We start from the raw sequence: 27,591 nt of genomic DNA, 5'->3' as shown, positions 1-27,591 counted from the left end.
TGGGTGACTTTATTTGTTTAATTGCTTGTTTACCATGCAATGGTCCATTCAACTAATCACAGCGAGACCATGCCTCCGTCCCCCTTGGTCTGAACCAATGAAACGCGGTCCCATCCCTCGGGGGAGGGGTTTGCTTTAGTTCTGACGTCACAGGACCACAGTGTCCGCACATGGAGAGAGAGACGCTCCTCCAGAGTCGGTGGTGTAAAGTAAAGTACATGTACTCAAGTAGTACTGTACTGTAAGTACAATAAGTACAATTTTTAGGTACTTTTACTTTACTGGAGTGGTTCCAATTTCCAATTATGTTACTTCAACTATCAACTCCACTACATCTCAGAGGCAAATTGTGTAGCCTATAGGGCCTAGGCTAACTGTCAAATAGCCTTTTATTTGACAGCCTAACTGTCAAATAGTAGGCCTATTTGACAGTTGGCCTACATGTTACTTTGCAGATTTTTGATTATTATTACAACACATAAACCACTTCAGCCGTCAGCCCTATATTGATTTTGATCACTTTTTGTTTTATATGCCTATATAGTCTACATTTGAAAAGTTGTGAAACGGGACTTTTGGTACCTACTTTAAGTACATTTTGATATCACTACTTTTGCACTTTTTATAAGTAACATTTTGAATACCAGACTCTTGTAAAAAGAGCATAATTCTACATAGCAGTAGGCTATTGATACTTTTACTTAAAGTAAAAACACTTGGGTACTTCCCCCCCCCCCCCCACTACTGCTCCGTAGGCTACACACAGACACACAGACAGACAGACAGACAGACAGACAGACAGGACACAGTACAGCACACAGATCGAGAGGGAACAGTACAGATTAGAAGGAACAGTACAGTCGACCCTCGCCCACCACCAACACAACACACACCGACTGAACGGAGCTCCCAACAACGCTGCGCCTCGCGGAGGTTCCGCCGTCCGTACGAGGAAATAAACGGCCGTTTTTTTCTTTTCCCCAGGAGGATTTTTGGACGACGCCACAACTTTTTATTTCTCCCCCTTTTTTTCTTCGCGGGGGCCCCGTGTGCGCTTCTTGCCCGTGCCCCCCACCCACCACAATAATAATATTAATATAGGCTAATATAAATTAAAATCATGGAGAAAATGGCCAGACCTCTGCCGATAAACCCAACTTTTCTGCCGCCGACGCACGGCGTGCTGAAGTCCCTGCTGGAGAACCCGATGAAGCTGCCCTTCCACCACCAAGAAGGTACCTGTGTCTCTATATCAGGGTTATTAATGCCAAAACTATATGTTTTCATGCATAATTATAGCCTGCCCTACACGAGTGAATATATTCCCGAATAAACAGGCGTTATTACTGTGTAGCTACACAGTAGGCCTAATAACGCCGGTTTATCGATAATATTATGAGCGAGAATACGATAGTGCAGCAGGCTAATATCACTGTTTTGACACTGCTATTAGATGTTAAACTGCAAGATTAACACCATTCTAATTTAACTCGGACAGTGCAAGATGTAAACCAATTAATGTGCATCTTCTCTCGCAGTTAAATTAATAGTTGCTGTAACTCAGTCTATAGTGGATTTTCTGTTTTCTGATTGTTTATTATCAGTAGGCTAAACAACAGACTTGTATTTGACAGATCATAGTGAGAAGAACTGAAGCAGCTGTTCCCTCATTTGTTACTTTTGTATTTCTTTGTAAAACATTTTTTAAAGGAATTTAGAGCCTTAATAGCCTACGGGGACAGATAACATCATGGCGATCTGTCCGTCAGACATTGGCTGTGGACTGTGGTTGAGTGACAAGTCGTGTTATGTGAGATACTTAAATGGTTTCCTATGGAAATAAGCTTATTCTTTTCTAGGATCTCCTTTTAGTAGACCTTGTACCAGTGAACTGTACCGTCATGAAACTGTACTTTTTCCTATGCAAACTTCTTCTAATAAAAGTCTTCAATCAATCAATCAATCAATCAATCAATCAATCAATCAATCAATCAATCAATCAGTCAAGCTTTGAGTATCTTTCAGGAGGCTTTTAAAAGCCGATCGCAGCTGCCTGGGGATCTCTCTAATCTATAGTCTATTATGAGATCGATACAGGCATATTGCGGTGCAGTTATATGGGGCTCATATTCATGTGCTGAGGCATATTAATTTCATATAGCCTAGGGTTTTACTTTTGACAGTAATGGCAGCGAATAGACTGGACTGGAGGTCCATAGGTAGACTATACATATGGCTTCATTAGGGTATTGTCGTTCCGGGAGCTGTCCATAGAGGGCGCCGTTTCTGTTGAACACGCCAGATTAGGCAGCTGTTTTTGATTGTTGACAGTTGATTAGCAGGTAATTAATTGCAAATCAGTACAGGGGGTTCATGGGGGAAATGTTTAAACAAAAACATACTGAGTTATAAAAAATAATAGCTGTCTTTTCAGATGGTAATTGCTGAGTGTTATGTTCAGTGGCAGGGGCGTCACAAGGGGTAGGAAAGTGGGACTGAGTTACCAGGGCCCAAGGTGGTGGAGGGGCCTTAATTATTTCATACTTTAGCTATTGAAAAATAGCAGATATACAAGCTCACAGCGCGGCACCGAGTGCCGCGCTGCAAGCTTGTAGATCTGCTATTTTTGAAAAGTCGTGAAAATGTGTGCAAATCTTTGAATATATGTATTTTTTAAGCGAACATTTGTAACTCAAATTTTGCTTCTGGGGGGTCCCTGGAACTAAATATTTTGAGATGGGGGGGGGTGGGGGGGGGGGGGGGGGGTCCTTCACATGAAAAAGTTTGAGCATCACTGACATAAAAACATAGGTTTCTTGGCACACATTTTCACGATTTTTCAAAAATAGCAGATATACAAGCTCGCTGCGCGGCACTCAGTGCCGCGCTGTGAGCTTGTATATCTGCTATTTTTCAATAGTTAACATTCATGGGGGCCCGCAGTGAATCCTTGTACCCAGGGCCCAGAATTTGGTGTGACGCCCCTGACGGGCTCTTCAGCTCTTTAATAAACTGAACATGCATTTTCAGGTGGGTTGCAAAATGCCAGCCAATCAGGAGAGAATGACCTACCCATTTATTATCAGCTTCACTTTGATAGTATTGCAGTTCCCATGTTGTCTCGTTTCTTTGTGTCACCTCCTGTATATGTGTGTCCCGATTGCCAAAACATTGGCACCCTGGCTTGAAAATTGATTTTCTCTTTGCTAAAGGGATGGAGAGATGGGGAGATCTATTTTACTGAACAAACACTCTGTACCAATGATTACTTTTTATAGCTATTTATTACATATTTTTTTACAAAAGAAAATCACTTACTCTAGGCCTACCTTAATTTTTTTTTCTTTTTCTTTTTACTAGTGTTAGTAATAGTGTGGGAGAAAAGTTTAAATTAAATATTGACTGTTAAAGGGGAAAACCACCCATTTTCAATATTGAACGATGTCATTAATATATCTTAGAGGAGTTGTGTGGAAATAAAAAAAGGTTCCCCCTCTTCTGTGTTGCCTAGAACTGGAGGATTGATTTTGGGGTTTGTATTGTAAAGTACAACTTGATGACATCACACATTGTACTTTACAATATAAACCCCAAAATCAATCCCCCAGTTCTAGGCAACACAGAAGAGGGGGAACTTTCTTTTTAATTTCCACACACTTTTTATTTCCAACTCCTCTAAGGTACATTAATGACATAGTTCAATATTGAAAATGGGTGGTCTTCCCCTTTAAAGGTTTGATATAGCCATACCAATAACAAATGATAAGCATGCTATTACTTAAATTATTAACTAAATCATACATAATGTTTCAAAATGTGCCAGTGGTGCAGAGGAGACATAACAAGCTGGAGAAACACATGCTCTATTACTATATGAAGGCTGGATGCATGTTGTGTTTACACACTGATTGTAAACATGAACCCTAGTCAATAAACAAGGTAGATAATCACACATAAATAGAGTGCAGAGGGAAAAATGTATTGCCTCAAAGAATTGAGCCTCGCATCTGTCTAACAATGTGCAAACTACAGAAACAACATTCTGTACATTTGAAACTATAGGCCTACCAGGTAAACAATGAACCTACTAGCATCTGATTAAATAGCATGCTATCTAAACCAGGGGTCTTCAACAGGGGGTCCGAGACCCCTAGATGGTCCTCAGAGTTACTACAGCTTGTAGATCGGCTATTTTCGGTAAAGAGGTTTGGTATAGAGGGGGAAAAGAGCAGGAAAGGTCAAGTTTATTAAGTATTGATGGTTCAAGTGGTTAAATATCTGAAAACACAAATTGACATGAATCCAAAATACACTGACAATCGTGCGGTCACACAATGAAACTATATGGAATCTATGGAAAGGTTGTGGGGGTCCCTGCTTCATCTCTCTCTCAACTAAGGGGTCTTGGCCTGAAAACGTTGGAGACCCCTGATCTAAACAATATTCTGTAGGTACATTTGAAACTATATAGACAGATATCTTGTGTTGTGTTTATAGACGGTTGCCTCCCCTTTCAAATGAGCACTTGCCCAGTCGGGCAACCTGAAAGCAAACTCTGCCTGCCCCAAAGTTTTATTGACCTGCCGGTGGCAGGTGGGCAAGCCTTAGGGCCCTATTATGATCCAGGTATTATGCCTTATGCCTTAACTTCTTTACCTTTTTTTCACTATTTTGAAAAACATTTTTAAATACTTCAAATGCTGATCTACATCTGCATGTTGTGAACTTGCAGATCAGCTATTTGAAATATTTTAAAAACAAAAACAAAATAGTAAAAAAAGGCAAAGAAGTTAAGGCATAAGGCATAAGACCTGGATCATAATAGGGCCCTTAGTGTCAATGCCTGCATATACAGTATATCTTACTGGCTGCTCTCTCTCCGTTGCCCCAGGCCTGGCGAAGGACAAGGAGAAGGAGCTCAACAAGAAGCTGGAGGATGAGAGCAGCGCCGGCAGCCACCCGCAGTCGGCCTTCCTGGGGCCCACGCTGTGGGACAAGACCCTGCCGTACGACGGGGACAACTTCCAGCTGGAGTACATGGACCTGGAGGAGTTCCTGTCGGAGAACGGCATCCCCTCGTCCCAGAGCCCCCAGGCACCCCTCGTCCCCCCACAGCAGCAGCAGCAGCAGCCCCCTGCTCCCCTGCCACAGGTGGTGGCTGCGCCCCCCGCTACGCCCACCGCCGTCACCAGCCCGTCCGTGGTGGACCTCAGCAGCCGAACCTCCTCCGTTCACACAGGCGGCCCCGTCATGGTGGCGGGCCCCAACTGCCAGCACAGCCCCAGCAGACCAGGTAAAAAGAATGTTCTTATTATGCACGCCGCCACGCGCACGTACACGTACACACACACACACACACACACACACACACACACACACACACACACACACACACACACACACTCTCTCACACGACTTGTGTGGTCATCAGTCAAAGCATATTAGGACGCACTCACACACACACGCACACACACTGTATTATAGGGGATATTCTGCACAGATATGAATACCGGGGAACAAATAGACTAAGTACGGGTCCATTTGGTCCTAGCCACCTGGCATGCACACTACAGCGTTTTCAATCACTGTTCTGTGCCTCCGCGAAACCACAGAGTAAAAAGTCTGAAGAACGCAACGTCACTTTGTAGTTTTCTGTTCTGATGGTTACCGTGTAAAGCATGGGTAGTGACAACTACAAGCATCCTTCTGCCATAGATGCAGCATACTGTACTGTACCTTGTAGCATCCTTCCAGGGACGTGCTGGGCCCCTGATACAGCCCGGGAAAAAGAGTTGGAGAGGCCCTCATTGCGCGCTATAGAGAGGGATCTCTCTCTATAGCGCTGCTGCTACTCGAGGCGTTGTGTGCTTGTAGATCTGCTGTTTTCACTACTTTTGTGCAACAGCCTTGTATGATGAAGCAGGGCTTTGCTTTGCTGTCCGACAATGACGATTTACTTTGTTGGCCGCCCAGCCCCCAAAATGGAATGAAGGCCGACATTTTATTTTTATTTTTTTCCTAATGGCCGGCCTGGACCGGACGGGAATGAACCGGCCGTTCGGGAGTTGTCCCGCTTTTCCCAATGTCCAGCACGTCCCTGCATCCTTCTCCCACAGATTCAGCATACTCTTCTTCTTCTTCTTTCGTGTATCATCAATTCATCATCCTTGTTGATTGTCACAAGATTTCTTGTTACTTGGGGTACAGCAGTGGTTCTCGAACCTTTTTATGTTGTAAAAGATTCATACTTTTCATAGAATTATTAATATTTCCCATGATAAATGGCAGTTATTGCTATGTCAAGAACCCCCAAATGTATATGTATTTGGCTGCGGACTCCCAACTGAAAATATGTTCTGCCGGGGGAGATTTGTGTTAAAACATTCTCAGTTATTCCAAAACGTGTACATTTAAAAAAAATAGCTGATGCACATGCTCACAGCCGGACGCAAAGCGCTGCACGCTTTTAGATCTGCTGTTTTTGAATAGCCAAAGTTTTAAAATAATTATGGTTAAAACTGGTTAAAATCAGTCTGCAATATATTCTGCTATATCACTCTGAGAACCACTGCTGCACTGTGTCTTTGCCAGAGGACCCGGTGACACTCGTCGTTGCCGTGGCGATGGCGAGATGACGCGTGGGCGGTGGAGACAGACAGTCTGCCAGATGAATAACATTATGGCGGCTGATTAAAGACTGTGTGCACAGTAACCAAGTACATCTACTTGAGGACTGAACCATTATTTTATGCTTTAACTATTACAAAAATTGCAGATCTACAAGTCGTTGTCGGGTGAAAACCTTGTATGTCCAAAACCGTTCGTTTTGCATTTATCATTTAAAAAAAGATTTAAACTATAGTGAAAACAGGCGATCTACAAGCACACAACGCCAAGCACACAACGCCTCGCACCGCGAGGCGTTGTGTGCATGTAGATCGGCTGTTTTCAATACTCTTGTGCGACGGCCTTGTATGACGAAGCAGGGCTTTACTTTGCAAAAGAACGTACAGATTTGAAACTTGGAGATACAAGGTTTCCACCCGACAAAGACGATATACAAAAATACATTGTATATGCAGTATATTACAATGTAACTTTTACAATTTTATAATACAATGCAAACAAATACAATATATTAAAAACACACACGCTTCTCGAGGTGTGATTAACGATAACAGTTATTGTACAAAGCTTATTGGCGTGGTTGTTTAGTCCAGCGGGGCCTTTGCGCCTCTGTTTGCTCATAGTGGAGCGTGCGGCAGAACTTATCGCCTTCGGCAAACAGGTGATCCTCAACTTCTGGGAGCAAGGCTTTGCATGACAACCAGGGGAGTGAACAAGTTGTTGCTGTTTGCCTTGCACCCTTCATCTCTGTTCCCTGAGATGTTATCTCTGCCTCCAAGTACTCTCTGACCTTCACCCAAACTATTTCCAGGGGCTGTTTTTTTCCCAGTTGCCTCGGGCTGACAAGCATGACCCTGTGTAGTCCACGCACGGCTGTGAGCCTCGCAGAGCTGTTGTTGGCCTCGGATTTATACACGCAGACAGGGGGCGTCACACCAAATTCTGGGCCCTGGGTACAAGGATTCACTGCGGGGCCCCCCATGAATGTTAACTATTGAAAAATAGCAGATATACAATCTCACAGCGCGGCACCGAGTGCCGCGCTGTGAGCTTGTAGATCTGCTATTTTTTAAAAATCGTGAAAATGTGTGCAAGAAACCTATGTCAAGGACCCCCAAGATGATATGTATTTGGCCACAGACCCCGATCTCAAAATATTTAGTTCCAGGGACCCCCAGAAGCAAAATTTAAGTTAGAAATGTTCGCTTAAAAAATACATATATTCAAAGACTTTCACACATTTTCACAACTATTCAAAGCTCGCAGCGCGGCACTCGGTGCCGCGCTGTGAGGTTGTATATCTGCTATTTTTCAATAGATACAGTTATTATGGCCCCTCCACCTTGGGCCCCAGTAACTCAGTCCCACTTTCCTACCCCTTGTGACGCCCCTGCACGCAGATAGTTGTGCCGTGGTGGTGTGCTGTAGCCGTGGACTTTGGCGTTACAGGGGTATATACAGCCTACTGCACTAGGCTAAAGTTCTCTTAGTGTACTGTTGTAACGCTGCATTTTTGGAAACCACCGTAGGTGATGTTATGAATATTTAGGAACTTTCTGTATTTTCTTTTAGCTAAGCTTACTTTTGTTGTACAACATATATTGAATATAGCTTTTAGATTGGTTATTTCTGTGACTTTTGAAAATCGTTCGACATTTTGGGGGGAACATAACATTTTAAGTTGGTTTTTTTACATATTCTTTTGCCAAAATTAGGGATGCCAGCCGGTTGAAAGTGATCTGAACTGCATACCTCTTTAGTCTGTAGAACAATTTAATAAATCCAAAATGCTCAAAAGCAATTACAATTGACAAAAAAATGAATGTCAAAAATGGTCAAATTGTCTTCAAACTAAGCACCAACTGTTCTTTCTCTGAGCAATAATCCTAAATATCAAAGATTGGTGGGGTTCAAACATTTGGCATAAAGAGCAATGATCACAAAATGTAATATGTTCTGCTGCAAGTCAAACTGTTAAAGTGTCCTGCTTTGCTATTATTTACAGATACAAAGTCAGCCAATGGACTTAATTTTGGCAACATGACCTTTGACCTTGAGTGACCTTGAAAGGTCAAAGGTCACTGGTCACAGCCCGGAGCTCACCTGGCGTTCTTTCTGTCCAAAATGTGGAACAACACAAAGTTCAACTGTCTTTTAGAAAGCAATCATGGCTGTGGCTGGCATAGCCCAGTTCTTCTCTAAAGTGGGTACGTACGGCGTACAGGGACCACCAAGGGTCCTTGAGGGGGTCCCAGGGGCTCAAAATTAGTTAATATAATAATCAGTTCAACCACTTTCACCCTATACACATCGGCTTTTTCAAAAATAACCGATCCGTACAAGCTCAGAACGTGTCGCATCTTGAACAACTCTTGTTCAAATATTGAATATCTTTTACAAATATTTTAACAGCACAGATCCTGGCACAAAATAGTTTCAGATGGGAGGGGGGAGTCTAATCCATATTCATCTGGGGGTCCTTGACATGAACCAGCTAGAGAACCACTGACATAGACAATCTCTTAAGTTTACTGATGGACACAAAGCTGTGGGTGTGTGACAAGATTAATGCAAGTCTGCAACAACATAACGGAATGAATAATTGAATCATTTCACACTTTTATGTATTTATTTTACATTTTTACACACATTTACTTGATATCGTAGGTAGCATTATGATCATTCTGTTGGAAGGCACACATTTTGCATAAGGTCTTTGTGCTTTTGCCAACGATGGCATCTTTACGTCGTGGCTCTGAGGAACCCGCTGCGTTTTGAGTCAAGTCTGTCTTGTGTCGGAGTGGGTTTTCATGATTTAATGGCCACCCTGTCAGAGCTGTTTAGGTTTGTAAGCAGGCCTGAGTAAATCGCTCTCAAGTACAAGCAGTGCCTGCCTGTACACACAAACATGCACGCATGTACTCACACACACGCACACACGCATGCCTCCCCCGTTCAATTCGTTGTGGTGCTGTAAAACCCCAGCCTCCCCGAGCCATCTGTCCTCCGGGCGGGTAAACACAAATAGCTGATCTATAAGCTCAGGACACGCTGCGCTGCGGCGTGTTGTGAGCTTAATAGATCAGCTGTTTTCGTCGCCGCCGTACGTCAGACTATAAATCGAGCCGTAATACTAGCAGGTGAATGAAGCCGCGCGTCTGTCTGACGGTATAGGTTAGGTACATCGTATCCCCAGCCGCGCACATCCGCGGCACGGCAAAACACGTGCTCGTGTGCAAAGATCAGATCAGACCAAACACCTTGTGTGTGTGTGTGTGTGTGTGTGTGTGTGTGTGTGTGTGTGTGTGTGTGTGTGTGTGTGTGTGTGTGTGTGTGTGTGTGTGTGTGTGTGTGTGTGTGTGTGTGTGTCTGTGCGTCTCCTGTTCAGGGGCGTCACAAGGGGTAGGAAAGTGGGACTGAGTTACTGGGGCCCAAGGTGGAGGGGCCCTAATAACTTTAGCTATTGAAAAATAGCAGATATACAAGCTCACAGCGCGGCACCGAGTGCCGCTCTGCAAGCTTTGTAGATCTGCTATTTTTGAAAAGTTGTGAAAATGTGTGAAAATCTTTGAATATACCGGTATGTATTTTTTAAGCGAACATTTCTAACTCAAATTTTGCTTCTGGGGGTCCCTGGAACGAAATATTTTGAGATCGGGGTCCGTGGCCAAATACATATCATCTTGGGGGTCCTTGACATAGGTTTCTTGCACACATTTTCACGATTTTTCAAAAATAGCAGATCTACAAGCTCGAGTGCCGCGCTGTGAGCTTGTAGATCTGCTATTTTTCAATAGTTAACATTCATGGGGGGCCCGCAGTGAATCCTTGTACCCAGGGCCCAGAATTTGGTGTGACGCCCCTGCTCCTGTTTGTGTCATTTTCACGTGAAAAAGGGCACACAATCAACCGTAGGATCTGAGGTGTCTCTCTCTCGTCTGTCTGTGGCAGCAGCAGCAGCAGCAGCAGCAGCAGCAGCAGCGTGTTGAGCCATGTGAGAGACACGCTACTAAGGCTGTTCACTGGAGCCTTGTCCTTGCCCCTCCCCTCCCCACAGGCAAATTCAAAGGAGGGAAAAGGGGGGAAAAAAGTTGTTTTGTAGGCGAACATTTAACGTGGGATCGTTTTCATTGCAGAATTGTATTTATAGAGGGGAAGTGTGCTATTGGGAACTTTTTTCATCAAAAAACAAACAAAAACAATGTAGGTCTATGGCACACACAGCAAATACACATTCGTTTGTATGCATCTGTTGATGTTAATTCAAGAGCTGCGGTCACAAACATGTCTCTAAGACTGTTTGTAATTTTGGGTGATGGGGCTGAATATCTCTCTCTCTGTGTACATTCTCAGAGTTGGATGATATCAATAGTTAGTACTGTTAGTACACTGCTATGCATTATTGTCCTAACTAAACCCTAACCGTAAGGTCCTTACAAATGGATAAAAACAACTAGGATTCTCTCTCTCTCTCTCTCTCTCTCAATACATCTCTCCCACTCTGTCTCTCACTCCCCCCCTCTCTCTCTCTCTCCATCTCCCCCTCCCTCTCTGTCTCTCACCTCCCCCCCCCTCTCTCTCCATCTCCCCCTCCCTCTCTCTTCCTCTCCGCCCGGCCCCTGTAGTTTGTCAGAGCGAGCTCAGAGCAGACCTAGCTCGCTCTCTCGCTCTCTCACTCTCTCTCTCTCTCTCAGCTGAGAGGCACAGTGTGTTCCCTGTGGGTGTGTGTGTGTACACACATCACATGGCTCTGGCCGTGCTCCGGTCACATGCGGGCAGCCACAATATTGAACACAAGCCTGGGAGTACATCTCTCTGCGGTACTCCAGTAAATGTACTTAATTACTGTCCACCCCGGACAGTGGGCAGTGGGCAGACTTTTACTCAAGTAGGGTACTTGTTTATTTTATTATATTATTATTATTATTATTACCCTTATTACTTTTTTGGAGCTGTGTGAAACACAGGCTCCCTATACGTGGCTGTGTGGGTCTGTGTGTGTGTGTGTCTGTCTGTCTGTCTGTGTGTCTGTGTGTCTGTGTGTATGTAGCCTGACTTCGGCGCGTAACTAGTGCCGCACCATTTACGCCACTCGCGCAATATATACATCAAAATGTGCGGCTCGGCCGGGAATGGTGTTCTATTACCTTTCGTTCCGATCCGCCTTACCATGCCGACGTAATCGGCAAAAAACGACGCTTAATTGTCCCCATTGACTTATAATGGGACAATGCAAGAAATCACTTTCAAGTATTTTTCTCTCGTAAACCATAGGAGCTACAGTTTCAAACCTCGGAGAGGAGATTCATAATGATTTTAAGAATGAATCAAAAAATAATTACATCACTCGGCCTCATGGTGGCGCTATAACGGCCCACTTTACGTTTTGCCCCGTAACTCTTGAACCGTGGATCGGAAAATTAAAATTCTTTTTTCCCTGGATTCCTTGGGTCAAGACGCATCTCCCCATATAGGCCACGCCCATTTGCGCCAGGATAGATTTTCCGCCATCTTGAATTTTCTCCAAAACACACTTTTTGCTCCTTTTCCTACATATTTTCTTCAAATGTCACAAAAATCGGTACACATGATCTACACACACACACACACACACACACACACACACACACACACACACAAACACACACACACAGCTCCACTTCACACGGGTGTGATTTTTTGAATACTCACAGAATTCACACCACTACATATCAAAGACAAATATTGTTCTTTTGCCTCCACTACATTTCTAGGAAGGATATCTATTTCAAATAAAATATCCAATCTGCTATTTGCACTGTTATTAGTATTTTTCAAATAAATGTCATATCTACTTATACATTTCAGTAAGAAACCCGCCCCCCCCGTACTGTATCCCTCTGCTCTCACAGACCCACCAGTCCAGTTCCCCTCAGATTTAGCCGACAAATCTGTCATACCTGTCGCTTTTGCGCCGTCGACATTTCACTGTTCCGTAATCCGTATATGTTCGTTTTTGTTGTTTGGGCCGATTTCTGTCAAAGCTGCTAAGCTGTAATAGCACATGACGTGTGCGGAAGTGCCTTTTACACCGCTGAACCCTATAGATCTCTCACTGACTGACTTCACCTTTGTCTTTTCAACCCACGTACTCACGATCCGCTGTTTTGACGATTCCACACTGCCCTTTCACACGCGCCGTTGCGTGTATGTGTGTAGCGCTGCTATTTCGCTCTTTCAACGTTGTGCGAGTGTGTATACGTTGTGTGCGTGCGTGCGTGCGTGCGTGCGTGCGTGCGTGCGTGCGTGCGTGCGTGCGTGTGTGTGTGTGTGTGTGTGTGTGTGTGTGTGTGTGTGTTTGTGGAGCAACCTTCCATGTACACGGAGAGAGAGAGAGAGCAAGCGAGCTGTTATTCTGTCCCGGACATGTTCATACTGTAGTAATATGATTCAGTACAAGCGCACCACTCTTCACCTGGCCTGAATGTTCGCGACCACAACACAGACCATCACACTGATGGACCACCACACTTGATGTCTTACGCGAGTACAACGCAGATTGTAACAAACAGACCTTTGGGAAGCCTTATTGCCCCAATACACAGATCGCACGCACACGTGGGGCGCATTCACATAACTGGCTCGTAAGGCTGCGAAACGCCCCTGCCTATAGCAGCATTACTCCCTTAACTTTTAACTTTCACACTTGAGCAGCTAATGTGAGGGTCAACAAAGTGACTTTCTTCCTGCGTTTAGGTCTGTCCCAGGGTGAGAGACAGTACAGCAGTGCTTAACCGTGAACCTGTATTCAACCCTTGAGCTCGTGACCCCACAAAGGCATAATGCCTCTTCGGTCAGAGACCTAACACCTCTTCCGGGTTATTCCCTTAACGTGGGAGTGGATGGGGATCAATGCATCTGTCTCTGACTGTCTGAACGTACCCACAGTCACACACACATGCAGCGATAACAATCACATTCCCTTCCCCCACCACCACCTCATACTCTGTGCTTTGCTGCTTGTGAGCACACGCTGGCACAGACAGGTGGCTGTGTTGCTTGGCTGACGAGGTCCTCAGCATCGGCGAGCTGTTGGCAGGGGGAGAGGTTAAAGGAGTAGTTCACCCCCAAAATGTTTTTTTTTCTATTGATTACTCATACCATGGAGAGTAGAGTTCAAAAATATTTTTGGGTTTTTGTCACATTCCTAAGACAAAAATTTGATTCGAGTAAATTTACCCCCATTGATTCCGGATGCCATCCGGAACGAATGGGGGTACATTTATTGTTATCACATTTTTGTCTTAGGAATGCGACAAAAAACTAAAAATATTATTGAACTCTAGTCTCCATGGAGTGACTAATCAATGGAAAAAAAGTCATTTTGAGGGTGAACTACTCCTTTAAAGGTTGTGTTGTGGTCGCGAACATAAAAGCGAAGGGGTATTTATTAAGGCCACCGCAAACACAATGCAACATGGCACAGGGGCCTGCACTCAGCAAAACACCAAAAGGGCCGCAAAAAGGGCCGCAAGCTAAAGATGACGGTCCTATTTTGGATGAATTGACAATGATTTTATAACACATTACATGACTATTTTGGATGAATTGACAATGATTTTATAACACATTACATGACTATTTTGGATGAATTGACAATGATTTTATAACACATTACATGACTAGTCTAAAAAGTAAGGAAACACAGAAAACAGACACATTTCCATCTATAAGGCCGAACCTCATTGAACAGAAGGATTGTCATGGAAAGATAATTGATGAAGTTTCTTCTTTTGGAACAAACAAAATGGCAAAAAAGTCTTGTATAAAACAAGACAATCAGAAATGACTTGTCCACGCTGAAAGTAGAAAAAATATATCTTTATTGCTATGACCATGACAGGGCGTATAGACATGCTGCAAGGGCTGCATGCGTCCCACAGGCCACAGGTTGAATAGTGCTGGTTTAGTATTAGGCTTGGGATGAGGGTTAGGGTTAGGATTAGGCTTGAGGTTAGGGTTTTGAGTATTGGTTTTGAGGGAACACAAGTTTAGAATGTAGGCATTTGGCAGACACTCTTTGTCCAGAGCAACTTAGCAAGGCAAACACATACATCAAACACGCAGAGACAGTGTAGTGCCTCAGTAATCAAAACTAGAACCCCCTCATTTTTTCCCTCTCTGCCAAATATAGCAGGTCTACAACCTCACAACTGAGCTTCTGAGTCTGCAGATCAGCAATTTCATGTTGCGTCCCTATTCTTTCTTTGGCCCCAGAATAGGAACGCTAGTGTTTAAATATTTAAGAATCCGCTGAATATATCATAACAAACAGCTGTTTTAGGATCACCACACACTTAAAGGAGTAGTTCACCCCCAACATGACATTTTTTCAAACGATTACTCACGCCATGGAGAGTTGAGTTCAATAGTATTTTTTTTCTCTTTTTGTATTTGTCACATTCCTAAGACTAGGAATGCAACTAGTAAATGTACCCCCATTGATTTCCGGATGGGGAACCAAATACATTTATTGTAATCAAATTATTAGGAATGCAACACAAAACTAAAATAATTATCAAACTCAAGTCTCCATGGCGTGAGTAATCAATATAAGAAAAGTCATTTTGGGGGTGAACTACTCCTTTAATGATCTGTCCTCACTGCTGTGAGGGGTGGGCGGGGGGGATAACACAGGTAACAACAACATTCAAATAAGTATTGGCTTCTTCAAGTATTTCCAGACCTCGCCGTATGCCACGTAATGTAGTCTCGCGTGGCCAGACTGTTGCCTCTGCGATTTGGGAAAATGCTCCCCGGCATACAGTCTGGCAAACCGGAATAGAAATGATGAGTGCGAGATAAAGCGGATGTGACGCAACCGCTCCCTTGGTGCAGTAGCAATAACATGTCCTACTGGAAGCGTTTGTCTCCTTTCAACATTTCTGGGGGCGTTATTTCGTCTTTTTCTGGTGTTGTTGGTGTTACTTCCATGTTGTTTTCAAACGTTTTCTAAAACTATACACCCATAAGAAGAATATGCCGCTCGAATGACTTTGTCTGAGCTATTGTGTTTCTGTTATGTTTCCAATGGGACTACAGTTCAGTGCAGCAGCGGCTACTTCCGATACTCGCCGTTCGGGAGCTGCCGTTCCAGACTCTATATAGCATTCGGAGATTGTGGAATAGTTGTCTGGCTACGCGAGACTACACGTAATGTGACCCGGCCCTTGTCACCGACTTACACATGGAGATATTTGGTCCAACAACACGTCAGCCCCCGGGGCGGTGACCTGCAAAACAAGCAGGGATGCTTGGCATTCTCGGACAGAGAGAGGACACCTCTCTGGTTACCTGGTTGTGAAATATTGCTGTACTGTTTGTGTTGTTGCACAGGCGAGCTTTTCTCAAGCCGTCCTGAAATCGTCACGTGGTTGTTGTGTAGCACCTTTCAACACAGGAGCTTAAACAGGCTCTGTGCACAGAGACCATTATTGGAAAGATATTCCTTCCTTACTTCCTTGCCGGTGATACTGATGAAGGTTCCATTTAGTATAGCGTTTACATTTACATTTCAAGGACCCACCATAACTCTGAGAGTTACACACCCGTAAGGGGCCATTTGGAACCCCCTCAAGGAACCATGAGCGTCCCTGGAGTGGACCATACTTTGAGACCCACTGGTGTAGCAGAGTGTTCCAGTGAGCCGACATGCACTATTCATGGGTTGCATTTGTAGTCCTACACCAGCCATGTTGAGGACCAACACAGGTGTTCTGATTGGCATAGAACATTAGTTCCATGCCAATCAAACAAATTGAAACACCTTTGTTGGTCCTCAACATGGCCATTTAGGACTACAAATGCAACCCATGAATATCAGACTCTGCTTGACCAGAACGGAACAGAGCCTTCATTAGTATCATCGGTAACACCTGTGAAGGAAGTAATAAGCAAGAGGCCCTAAGGAGCCTATACAGAGGCTTAAGGCCTGTCCATAGTATCTCCGAAATGTTCGGTGAGTTGGACTTTCAGACGTGGACATTTTCAAACTCTCATTCGGTATAATGCTTTTCAGAAGTCGCGAGTGACGTCATTTTGTAGTCGAACCGGACCTTTTGACCGAAAAGAGCGGTTTCGGTCAAAGTATGGACAGGCATTTACATTTGTCATCTGACATTCGCCACTGCTGCTGTGCGTCATCATTCTGTGACACACCGGACCTGCCCCAACCTGGCTGAGGCACGCTGGAATTCCGCCTTCTTTTATCTATGCTTTAAATCAAGGAGTAGAGGTCGAGTACTTTGTCCACCACCGCACGTTGCTGCCCGTGGTGGGTTCCTCTTCCACGGTATAACTTATCAGAACCTTCTTTAAAAAGTCCATCAACTGCCTTAAATGTGTTATCAGGACAGTTGGGTGGGCGGTGGGTATGAGGGCTAAGGTGGGGGTGAACTTTGCGACTGCATCCCTATCATTAATCACAGCGGACCGCATACCAAACACTGCCCCATACCTGTGTGTTTTGTCTCTCTGTCTGAAAAGGAGAGGATAGAGAAGGAAAAAAAAGGCTATTTAAAGCTTGTTAGAGAGCCACTGCCTTTGTCTTTGCTTCCCTCCTCGGCTGGCTGGCCGGCAGAAAGAGGAAGAACAGGCTTGTTTGTTGTTGCTGCGGCTGCTCGGGTCACACCCAGGGCAGAGTTCCATACATTTTCCCCCCTGCGCTGCGTTGCGCTGCGCAGGGGCGTCACACCAAATTCTGGGCCCTGGGTACAAGGATTCACTGCGGGCCCCCCATGAATGTTAACTATTGAAAAATGGCAGATATACAAGCTCACAGCGCGGCACCGAGTGCCGCGCTGTGAGCTTGTAGATCTGCTATTTTTGAAAAATCATGAAAATTTGTGCAAGAAACCTGTCAAGGACCCCCAAGATGGTATGTATTTGGCCACGGACCCCGATCTCAAAATATTTAGTTCCAGGGACCCCCAGAAGCGAAATTTGAGTTAGAAATGTTCGCTTAAAAAAGACAAAGACATAGATTTTCACACATTTTCACAACTTTTCAAAAATAGCAGATTTACAAGCTCGCAGCGCGGCACTCGGTGCCGCGCTGTGAGCTTGTATATCTGCTATTTTTCAATAGATAAAGTAATTAGGGCCCCTCCACCTTGGGCCCTAGTAACTCAGTCCCACTTTCCTACCCCTTGCGACGCCCCTGCGCTGCGCTGTGCTCAGCCCCGGCCAGGATATGGCTGGCTGCACGCCACTGCTTAAGCCTCCTTCATAGCTCGCCGTACCAAGGGTGTGTGTCGCCAGGCCAGGCCTGTCACGACTATTACATAACGACCCACACTGACTGTAAACCTATAGCAATCTTCTTTCAGAAGAAGCGGGAGAAATACTAGGGGCCTCTGTTTCCGTCCATGCCTTTCACCTTATCCCACACACATTTTTGAATATTTCAATAGCCGATCTTCAAGCTCACAGCGTGTCGATGTAGACCGGCTATTTGAAGTATTTTAAAATGTTTTTCAAAATAGTCAAAAAAGGCAAATAAGTATATGGAATAAGGGGTAAGGCATGGACAACAATATAGCTGTAGATCTACAAGCTTCACAACACCTTGCGTGTTGTGAGATTGTAGAGCGTTTAAACAATGATTAAGCGTCTCTGTCGGGTGGAAACCTTGTATATCCAAAGTTGTCACTTTTCAGGATTCAAATAAAAAAATTGTAAAAGTTGCAAATCTGCTACTTTTGATGCTTTTGTGTCGTATGATCAAGTAGGGCATTCATTTACGAAAAACACAAAAAGTTACAATATGGAGATAAGAGTTGTCAGTAATTTCTTTGTGTATAATCCATTTCAACATTTCTTTTATTGCAAACAAAAAAAAGGTACCCGTAATTGCCGGACTATAAGCCGCAGCTTTTTTCCCATGTTTTGAACCCTGCGGCTTATACAACGGTGCGGCTTATATATAGATTTTTACAGCTAACGGCCACCAGGGGCGCTCTAGCAGGAAGCAGGAAGGACACCTGCGGCTTATAGTCAGGTGCGGCTTATATACTGTATGTAAACATTTGTTTTTTGTTCTAGCTGGTGCGGCTTATATTCAGGTGCGGCTTATAGTCCAGCAATTACGGTATACAGAAATCATCAATCGCAAAGCCAGTCTACAAGCTGTGCGAGATTGTTGATCTGCAAGCTCGGTGAGCTTGTAGATTCGAATTCTTGTAGGCCTGTAGGCTTGTAGGCCATTCTAGGCGAGTGACACACTGTTGTGTAAATGTAAGCATTATTAGCTTAATCCCCAGCTTCTGCCTCAGGTGTTAAATCTATATGGATGAGGCAGGCTGCAGTCTGACATAATCCGGCTCTTAAAATAGGTGTGCTTGCAGTATGTACTGTAGGTATTAAAGAAAGCCTTCTCTATCATTGAAGCAATGAGCAATACTTTGCAAGTAAACACAGCAGTAAAAAAAATATATATAAGTATACAGTGGCCAAGATAGAGGATATCTCTCAAGTGACGATTTTATATATTTTATACCTTTTTTATACCTCAAAAAAGAAAAGATAAAGTCCCTTACTGCATCAAAAGTAATCAACAAACTATACTATTACAAGTAACACGCCGTAATGGCGAGAAGCGACCGGGGGAAAAAAACACCAAAAAACACACTTATTTTGAAGTCCACCGGCCGGAAGTCAAGCATTGACGTTCGTCTAACTTTCTGCCTGATAGTGTGTCACTACCATCAACTAGTCAAACATAGGCCAAATTGTAAAATTAAAGAAGCATTAACATTGTGAAAATACAACGCTAAAAGGGTGGGGGGTTCCCAGTTCATATGATTATTTTGGGGGGGTCACGGCCTGAAAAGGTTGAGAACCACTGTAATTTACCTCAAACTGGACATCAGAGCAGGAGCAGCTATTAGTAATGAGGAGTAGGGATGGAGCTTGTTAATTTTTATTGATAATATGCACCTTATCGATCCTGCTTATTGAGCCGGGCTTTTACCGAGCTCACTATTGAGCATTTTCTAATATTTTGTGGAAAGATGTGAAATGACAAATTCTGAACAGTACTGGTATCTTTTTTTTGTATTGGCCAGTGGTTGTGTCTGTGAGTTTGTGGCTGACCGCCATCTATGTCTATGAAGATGACAATTGACAAAAGTAACAAATAAGCGTTAAATGGCTTTATAATATGAATAGTACCGTAATAATTTCTTGATCTTGTCTTGATTGTTTAAACATGATTCATGGGCCACTATGCTCAATAATAGGGGTGTAACGATACATTTTAATAGCGATTCGATATTAGTACGATATTAGTTAATTCATGGCGATACGATACGATTCGATTCAATGATTTAAAATCTATTTAGCAAAGAAATTAAATCTGTATAGATAGACCAGTGTAGCTATATGGAATGGAAAGGTAATTAAACCCCTCCTTTAAAAAAATGTCTTCTTAAAAATACTAAATACAATGCACAAGTTGATAGTATCGATACAATCGATTATTTGCACTGCCGATTCGATACGATACAAAATTAAACGATTTTAGCTGTTTTCATTTCGATATACTTCGATTTTTTAAGCTAAAAATGATATTTTGATGCAGTGACTATATCGTTACATCCCTACTCAATAACAAGCTTGATAAGCCCAAAGCTTATTGATACCGGGTACTCAATACATTTTGTTATTGAGTTTGTAGCGGTCCCTTGTTTCGAGCTCCCTCCCTAATATAATGAGGAGTTCAAGGTGAATGAACAGAGGTGATTATGCTAGGCTTGCTATTCGTAGAGGTTGAGAGATTGGAGCCACACTGCTGTCTCTTAAGGCGTAGGGCGATCCACTATGTGTCTTAATTGAACCCTGTAAGAAGCTTGCTGTCTATTTGTGTGCCTTTACGCTCCTGTTTGAATGAATGGCTTCGTGATTAGCTTAGCCTATATCTGGCATGGCCTATCTAAATTATGTCTATTAATAAGAGCTGTGTTAAGTTAATTATGTCCTGGAGAAAGTGCTGGTAGAATCACTCCGGTTGTTTTTAACTTTTAAGTAAGAGTGGTAAGACCACAATGTAGAAATAATACTCTGTTACAAGTAGAAATTCTGTGTTTCATTCGCTTTGCGGGTGGTCAAAAAAATATTTTTTTCTTTTGTTATAAATACAGTATATATTTTTAAACATTTTAAAATAGTGACAATAGACTATATACAAGCTTACAGCGTGTCACGCCGTGTCGTGAGCTTGTAGATCTGCTATTTTCACTATTTTTGTGTGACATTCTTGTACTGTATGATGACGTATGGCATTAACTTATGAAAAAGTAGAAACATGGAGATAAAAGGTTTTTGCCCGATAGCACCGATTTGCAATATTACCAGAGTAAAATGACAGTATGAAAAGTATATTTGTCATTGAAATATACTTAAAGTGCATGCAGAATGGCCCATTTCACAACGCAGTGAGCCTGTAGATCTGCTTTGCTATTTGTCGTAGGACAAAGTATGTTTATAGGCTTAAGTGGTTAAATTCTATTCATTTGCACAGAGTCAAATGTGAAATTTGCACTTTCCTTTCAGTCTGACAGGCTGATAACGATCGCAACCTTTTTCTGGAAGCACCTTCTTTGCTTTTGAGTAATCAATGCATCTTCTTGTGTTCAGAAAACAGACTGGAATCTCACACTATCTAGATAATACAGTATCACAATCATTTTAACCACTTTAACCATATTATTTTATACTTACGCCAACATTTTTAACTCAAATATATAGACACATATTTTCATGATTGGAGGTCCGGCCAACTACATCTTGACATGAAAAAGTTTGAGCACCTTTTGTGACAGCTTTGGATATATGTCCTTTTCTTTCTACTACGAAGGGTAAGGACAAATTCATGCTTGAAGCGACTATTGTCAACCTAACCCTGTCAGCCTTCCATGACCTGCAATTGCAACATCCCAGAACCTGTAAAGTTCTGAGTTTCATTCATTATAACCAGAACCACCCCTGGATTGGGGCTTCCATTCTTAAATATCTGACTTCAGTTTCACCAAGCTCTGACATTCAAGTGAAGTATTAATAGCCTGGTATTACTGAATTGCTACTTGCTACTGTGGCTTTAATACGCTTTAGACAAAGAGAAAAATAAGAATAAATCAACATTATGTCATAAACTGAACCTCCTTAACCTATTTTGGACTGAAGCCGATAGGAAAAATGCCTTCTAAATCCTGGCCTAAGTTTTTTTTTAAAACCCCAAAAGGGGCTCCCTTCCCAAATGGGTTAAAAAAATGAAAAAAAGAAAATGTCAGATCTACAAGTTTTGTGATCAGGAGGGTGTACTGGAAGGAAACAAAGGCAGAGCGTTATGAAATGCATTTCACAGAACACCACTTTTCACTTCGTTTCTAGTAAGTCGCAAAAAAGATCCATTATGTTAGGACAGGCTGCTTCTAGGAGTTACTTAGCCTAATTTTATGCTTCGGTGAAAAGGGGTCCCCTCCTCCTCTCTCCCCCTTTCCACCGAAGCGCACATGATTTCCGAGGAGTCGGATGCTGCCCCATGGCAGTTGTAGCATAGCATTGCCGTGGTGACCAGGGCCATTGAGGTTGGTGTTAATTAAATGACTGGGGTTGGATTTGATAAGAAGCACTTCCACCCACGTCACATTTCCACGTCACACGAGAGCATCAACAGTATAGCAGATCCACAACCTCGTTCCAGCGCGTGGATCTGCTGGCTTTAGAATCTGAATCCAGAAAAATAACTGTTTTGGACAGATGGAGACGTTCAGCAGGCCTGCATGAGTCACTCTGATCTTGTCTTGAGGGACGACGTGTCTCTTTGTTGTGTCGCATCTCAAACCAGAGCCAGACCCTGTGTGTGTCTGTTTGACTGACTGGCTGGCTGGCTGGCTGGCTGGCTGGCTGGCTGACTGACTGGCTGGCTGGCTGGCTGGCTGGCTGGCTGACTGACTGGCTGGCTGGCTGGCTGGCTGGCTGGCTGGCTGGCTGGCTGGCTGGCTGACTGACAGCAGGCTAGCTGTGGTGACTGGTTTGTCATGGTGAGTCTACACTGAGAGACAGAAGAAGTTGCCAGCACTCAAAACACGCTGACGAAGACTAAGGTCGAAACGCTTACGTTTCGTCCTGTCCATAGAGGTAAATAAAACATGTGAAAAGGAAATTCCTTGAGTGCTGGCAACATCTTCTGTCTCTCATGTTATTTTGAGCTGTGCACCAAAAAGATTTCATCTAATTAGGAGTGTTGCTGGCTTTCTGCTCCATTGCAGATATCTCTCTCTACTGAGTCTACACTGAACAGTATGTGGATCAGGTAGACAGGAGCTGCTTGCACATCAACAGCTTTTTGAAAAGTTGCTTTAAAACATAAAATAATCTTGGGCCTTATCTGGAACTAGGCGCTAGACGGCACTAGGTGCAGCTCTGTTGTCATTTTCATGCCCATAGTATAATAATAATATATATATATATATATATATATATATATATATATATATATATATATATATATTTTGCCATCTTGACCTGCTCATTGGACTGAGTGGACTGATTGGTTAGAGTGCCCGCCCTGAGATTGTGATGTCATACCAAAGACTACAAAAATGTGACCCAGTGCCTCCCTGCTTGGCACTCGAGCATCAAGGGTTGGATCGGTGGGGAAGTCCCTGCAACCTAGCGTCATGTTCAGGGCGTGTACTGTACTTCATGCTACAGAAACGGGAGATAAGCTCCTGCCCACATATGGCTACCAAGGCTACATGTCTTGCAGGCCATCTTGCACCCATGGGAGGTATTGCATGGGAGGTATTGCACTGTGAGAATAGTCACTGCGCCCTGCACCATAGAACGATGGTTCTCAACCTGTGGGTCTCGGGTAGCCTAGCTCAGCTATACCATCCACCCATGTTAAAACTAACCCTAGATACTGTAGTTAATTAGCTAACTGCATTAGTATCTAGGCTCGTTATACCAGGCTAGGTCTCGGGACCCCCAGGGGGGTCCCCAAATTATTTTGGGGGCTGCCCCAGATGATTTAACTTAATGTGACACATTGTTTTCTCACTCAACAGTGAACAAACCAACACCAAAAAAGTTTAAGTGTATAGAGGGTATCTACACATTTCTAAAGTGATAATTTAAGGACTTTTTAATGCCTCTAAAATGTCAAATTAAACATTGGACAAATTGTCAAATATTAGAGGCAGAAATTGTGAAAATAGCCGATCTACATGCTCACAACGCCTCGCAACGCTATTTTCGCCATAGAACCGTGTTATACAAAATGTAATGCCTCAACTCTTAGTGCTCGTTAGGGTGGGGTGGGGGATCCCCAGTTATAATATGATTGCCCTGAAAAGGTTGAGAACCACTGCCATAGAAGGTCTAACTAAACACGGCCATGTGTGTTGTGTCTCGCAGTGGAGAGAGGATCTGTTTATGTTGCTTCACTGTCAGGTGATCCGCCCGCCCTGCATGGAGTGTGGGAGTGGACGAGTGGCATTCTAGTGAGGCATCGGCTTGTGTAAACACATCATTATTGAGTCATTAAGCAGGCTAATTGATTAAAACTAATCCTTCTCTGATGTTTGACCTGTGCCACACCAGTGTTCCCTTTGTCTAAGCTTTTTAGGTAAAATCTTTTACGGGCAAAGTCCCGTTTCTGAACAGAAACTGAGGAGGGGGTGGGGGTTACATGTTCTTACCCACTTAAGCCACTTAGGTTTACTTTGTTGGTCAGCAAATTGTGAAAATAGTAGATCTGCGTTTATGGCAATGTATTTGTTTTGTATAAATGGGAAATTTGAACACACACACACACACACACACACACACACACACACACACACACACACACACACACACACACACACACACACACACACACACACACAAACATTTGTATAAGTACGTACATATCAAACGTACAGTATCAGACAGTCTACGGGGGGGATCCCTTCTCTCAGGCAAATCCAGCCGGTCATTGCAAAAGGCAAAGTCCAGGCGGGGACATGCTGTAATGGTCTTAAAGTCAATTTAAAGACAGCATGTGACTGTGTGAGATCAGCTGATGACCCTGTAGTCCATGTCACTGTTTCTCAACGTCCGGTCTGTATCTATATGACTCCCATATATTTAACAAACTAACAAAAAGGAGAAGAAAAAGGTGTCTAAATGTCTAATCTTTTTCAAATTAAAATGGTTGAGAATAATTGCATATTTCTGATCCTGCACTGGTTTTAATGCCTGTGTGGTATCACCACCTGGTGGTTGTCTTGTGCAACTGCGGCATGCAGAGATTTCAGGAAAGAATTGTGGTTCTTTATGTCAAGGACTCTCACATTTATATTCAAAAGATTTTGTTCCGGGAGGGACTGTTCTCTCTTTCTCCCTTTCTGAAAAAAATAATAATACATTAATTTAAAAAATACAAGATAAATTATAGGACAACTTACACAAACAAATCCACCCACTCCTTTACACCAAGTTAATCCTTCTAGCAGATATACAAGCTCACAGTGCGACACGGGGGGCCACACTGCGAGCTTGTAGATCTGCTATTTTTGTATTGTAAGTATTTGAAATATTTTGACCCGATTCTATAAATGTGTTCTAAAATCCTTCTTCTAAATGTGTCTCTCCGTTTTCCAGCTGCGTTGCCGTCGGCCCGGGACTCCCCCAGCCCCATCGACCCCGAGTCCATCCAGGTGTCGACGGGCTACGAGCCCGACCTCGCCGACCTGGCGCTGTCCAGCGTGCCGGGCCAGGAGATGTTCGACCCCCGCAAGCGCAAGTTCTCCGCAGAGGAGCTGAAGCCGCAGCCCATGATCAAAAAGGCACGCAAGATCTTCATCCCCGAGGACTGCAAGGTAAAGTAGTAGGGGGGGAGGGGGTGTGACTCTTTCATTGGTGCGTTGCCCAGTTTGGGCCCTAAACCCCTAACGTTTAAAGGACAACTCCGCCCTAAACAACTCCTAGGCTTATTTTCCTACTTATATTGATCCCAAATGACTGTCCATGGGGTCTATTAGGCAGAAATGCCCCTGTTGTCTAGTTTCCCCTGCAGAACCCAGCAGCCCTCATAGCATAGAGTGGAGCCTATAAGCCTATCGCTTTTACACTGTTTGTTGTGGTCAAAAGTGTGTTTTTTCTTTCATCAATCTTGTTGGCTAAACAGACGTTATGTTGTTATGTTTTGCCAAGTCCCGGAAAAGACTCGCTGTGATTGGCCAGTACAGTCACCTTAATTTGCCAAATGCTCACCCCAAAACATGATTTATGAGATTGTGGTGGCTTGTTTGGGACAACCAAGGCATGGATGTGTTTGTATAGACAACAAGTAACGCAACACATTCATGGAAAAAACCTGCAACAAATAGTGTAAAAGTTATAGACTTATTTGTTCCACTCTATGCTATGAGGGCTGCTGGGTTCTGCAGGGGAAACTGGACAACAGGGGCATTTCTGCCTAATAGACCCCATGGACAGTCATTTGGGATCAATAGTAGGAAAATGAGAAAACTGAAATACATGAAAACTGAAACTGAAACTGAAGTGAAATCACTTACCCTACCTTTAAAGTAAAACATCATAGTACTCCTTCCATCACTGCATGGCATCCTGTTTTCTTCGCTGCCCTTACAACCGTGCCTCTGGTTTGTTTCAGGACGACAGGTACTGGGCCCGCCGCCGGAAGAACAACGTGGCGGCCAAGCGGTCGCGGGACGCCCGGCGCCTCAAGGAGAACCAGATCGCCATCCGCGCCAGCTTCCTGGAGAAGGAGAACGGCGCGCTGCGCATGGAGGTGGGCGACCTGCGCAAGGAGCTGGGACGGTGCAAGAACATTTTAGCAAAGTACGAGGCCCGCCACGGGCCCCTGTGAGGGGCGCCTAGGCCCGCCACGGGCCCCTGTGAGGGGGGCCTCGCCTCGCCATGCCCCCAACAAACCCCCAAACCCCGTCTCTGGAAACCCCCACCCCAACCCCACACAACAACCTCTCTTTTAAAGGTGCTGGAAGTGATTTTGTTTTAGTTAAAATAAGTGATAAATACGTCGATCTACACTCTGATAGTAGTCATTGCTATAGAGCAGAGGTTCTCAGCCTGGGGGCGGGACCCCCAAGGGGGTCCCCAAATAATTTTGGGGGGGTTCCCAGATGATTAACTTAATATGCAACATTGTGTTCTCACTCAACAGTAAACAAACCAACATTAAGTTTAAGTGTATAGAGGGTATCACATTTCTGAAGTGACAATTTAAGGACTTTTTTAATACCTCTTAACATTAAACATTGGCCGAATTGTCAAATCTTAGAGGCAGAAATTGTGAAAATAGCCGATCTACATGCGCATGTAGATTATGCTATTTTCACAATAGAACCGTCTTATACAAAATGTAATGCCTCAACTCTTCGTGCTCGTCAGGGTGGGGAGGTCCCCCGTTAAAATATGATTTTTTGGGGGGCCACAGCCTGAAAAGGTTGAGAACCAATGCTATAGAGCAGTAATTCTCAACATTACTTTTTTGAACCACCGGTTTGATATGCATTTGATACAAATATCTTTATCTGTGGGAATCTATACAGTAACATCTTCCATGTTGATTTAACACAATGGTCCATTAGGACCCCTGGTGGTCCCTGGACAGACCTAATATTGAGAACCAGCGCTGTAGAGTGTTTGTTCAGTAACAGTCCCCGGCCGCCTCTCCAGCTCTGTAGTAAACACAAGTAAACACAAAATACATTTTCAGGTTGGGATTAGGGCTGTCACGATATGGCATTTTACATGACGATTAATTGTCACTCAAATAATTGGCGATTAACGATTTAATTGTGTCTTTGTCGTTGATAATTACATTTCTGTTTGGCTTTTAGGCTTTGAAGTTGTACATGGTAGATATGACACATAACCTAAATATACAAAGAA

General features: G+C 43.7%; 1 protein-coding gene across 1 annotated transcript; it reads left to right on the top strand.

Annotated features, from left to right (window-relative positions):
- Positions 1 to 803: 803 nt before the first annotated feature.
- Positions 804 to 27,591, top strand: hlfa (HLF transcription factor, PAR bZIP family member a). The gene is made up of 4 exons (XM_080724116.1): positions 804 to 1,235; positions 4,892 to 5,293; positions 25,315 to 25,532; positions 26,330 to 27,591. The coding sequence occupies exons 1-4, from the start codon at positions 1,121 to 1,123 to the stop codon at positions 26,543 to 26,545; spliced, it is 951 nt and encodes a 316-aa protein (XP_080580242.1). The 5' UTR covers positions 804 to 1,120; the 3' UTR covers positions 26,546 to 27,591.

The sequence above is a fragment of the Nannobrachium achirus genome (genome assembly GCF_963921795.1).
Source record: "Nannobrachium achirus genome assembly, chromosome: 4".
Classification (NCBI taxonomy): Eukaryota; Metazoa; Chordata; class Actinopteri; order Myctophiformes; family Myctophidae; genus Nannobrachium; species Nannobrachium achirus.
The sequence above is the reverse complement of the archived record's forward strand: the minus strand, read 5'-3'. Positions and strand labels throughout refer to the sequence as shown.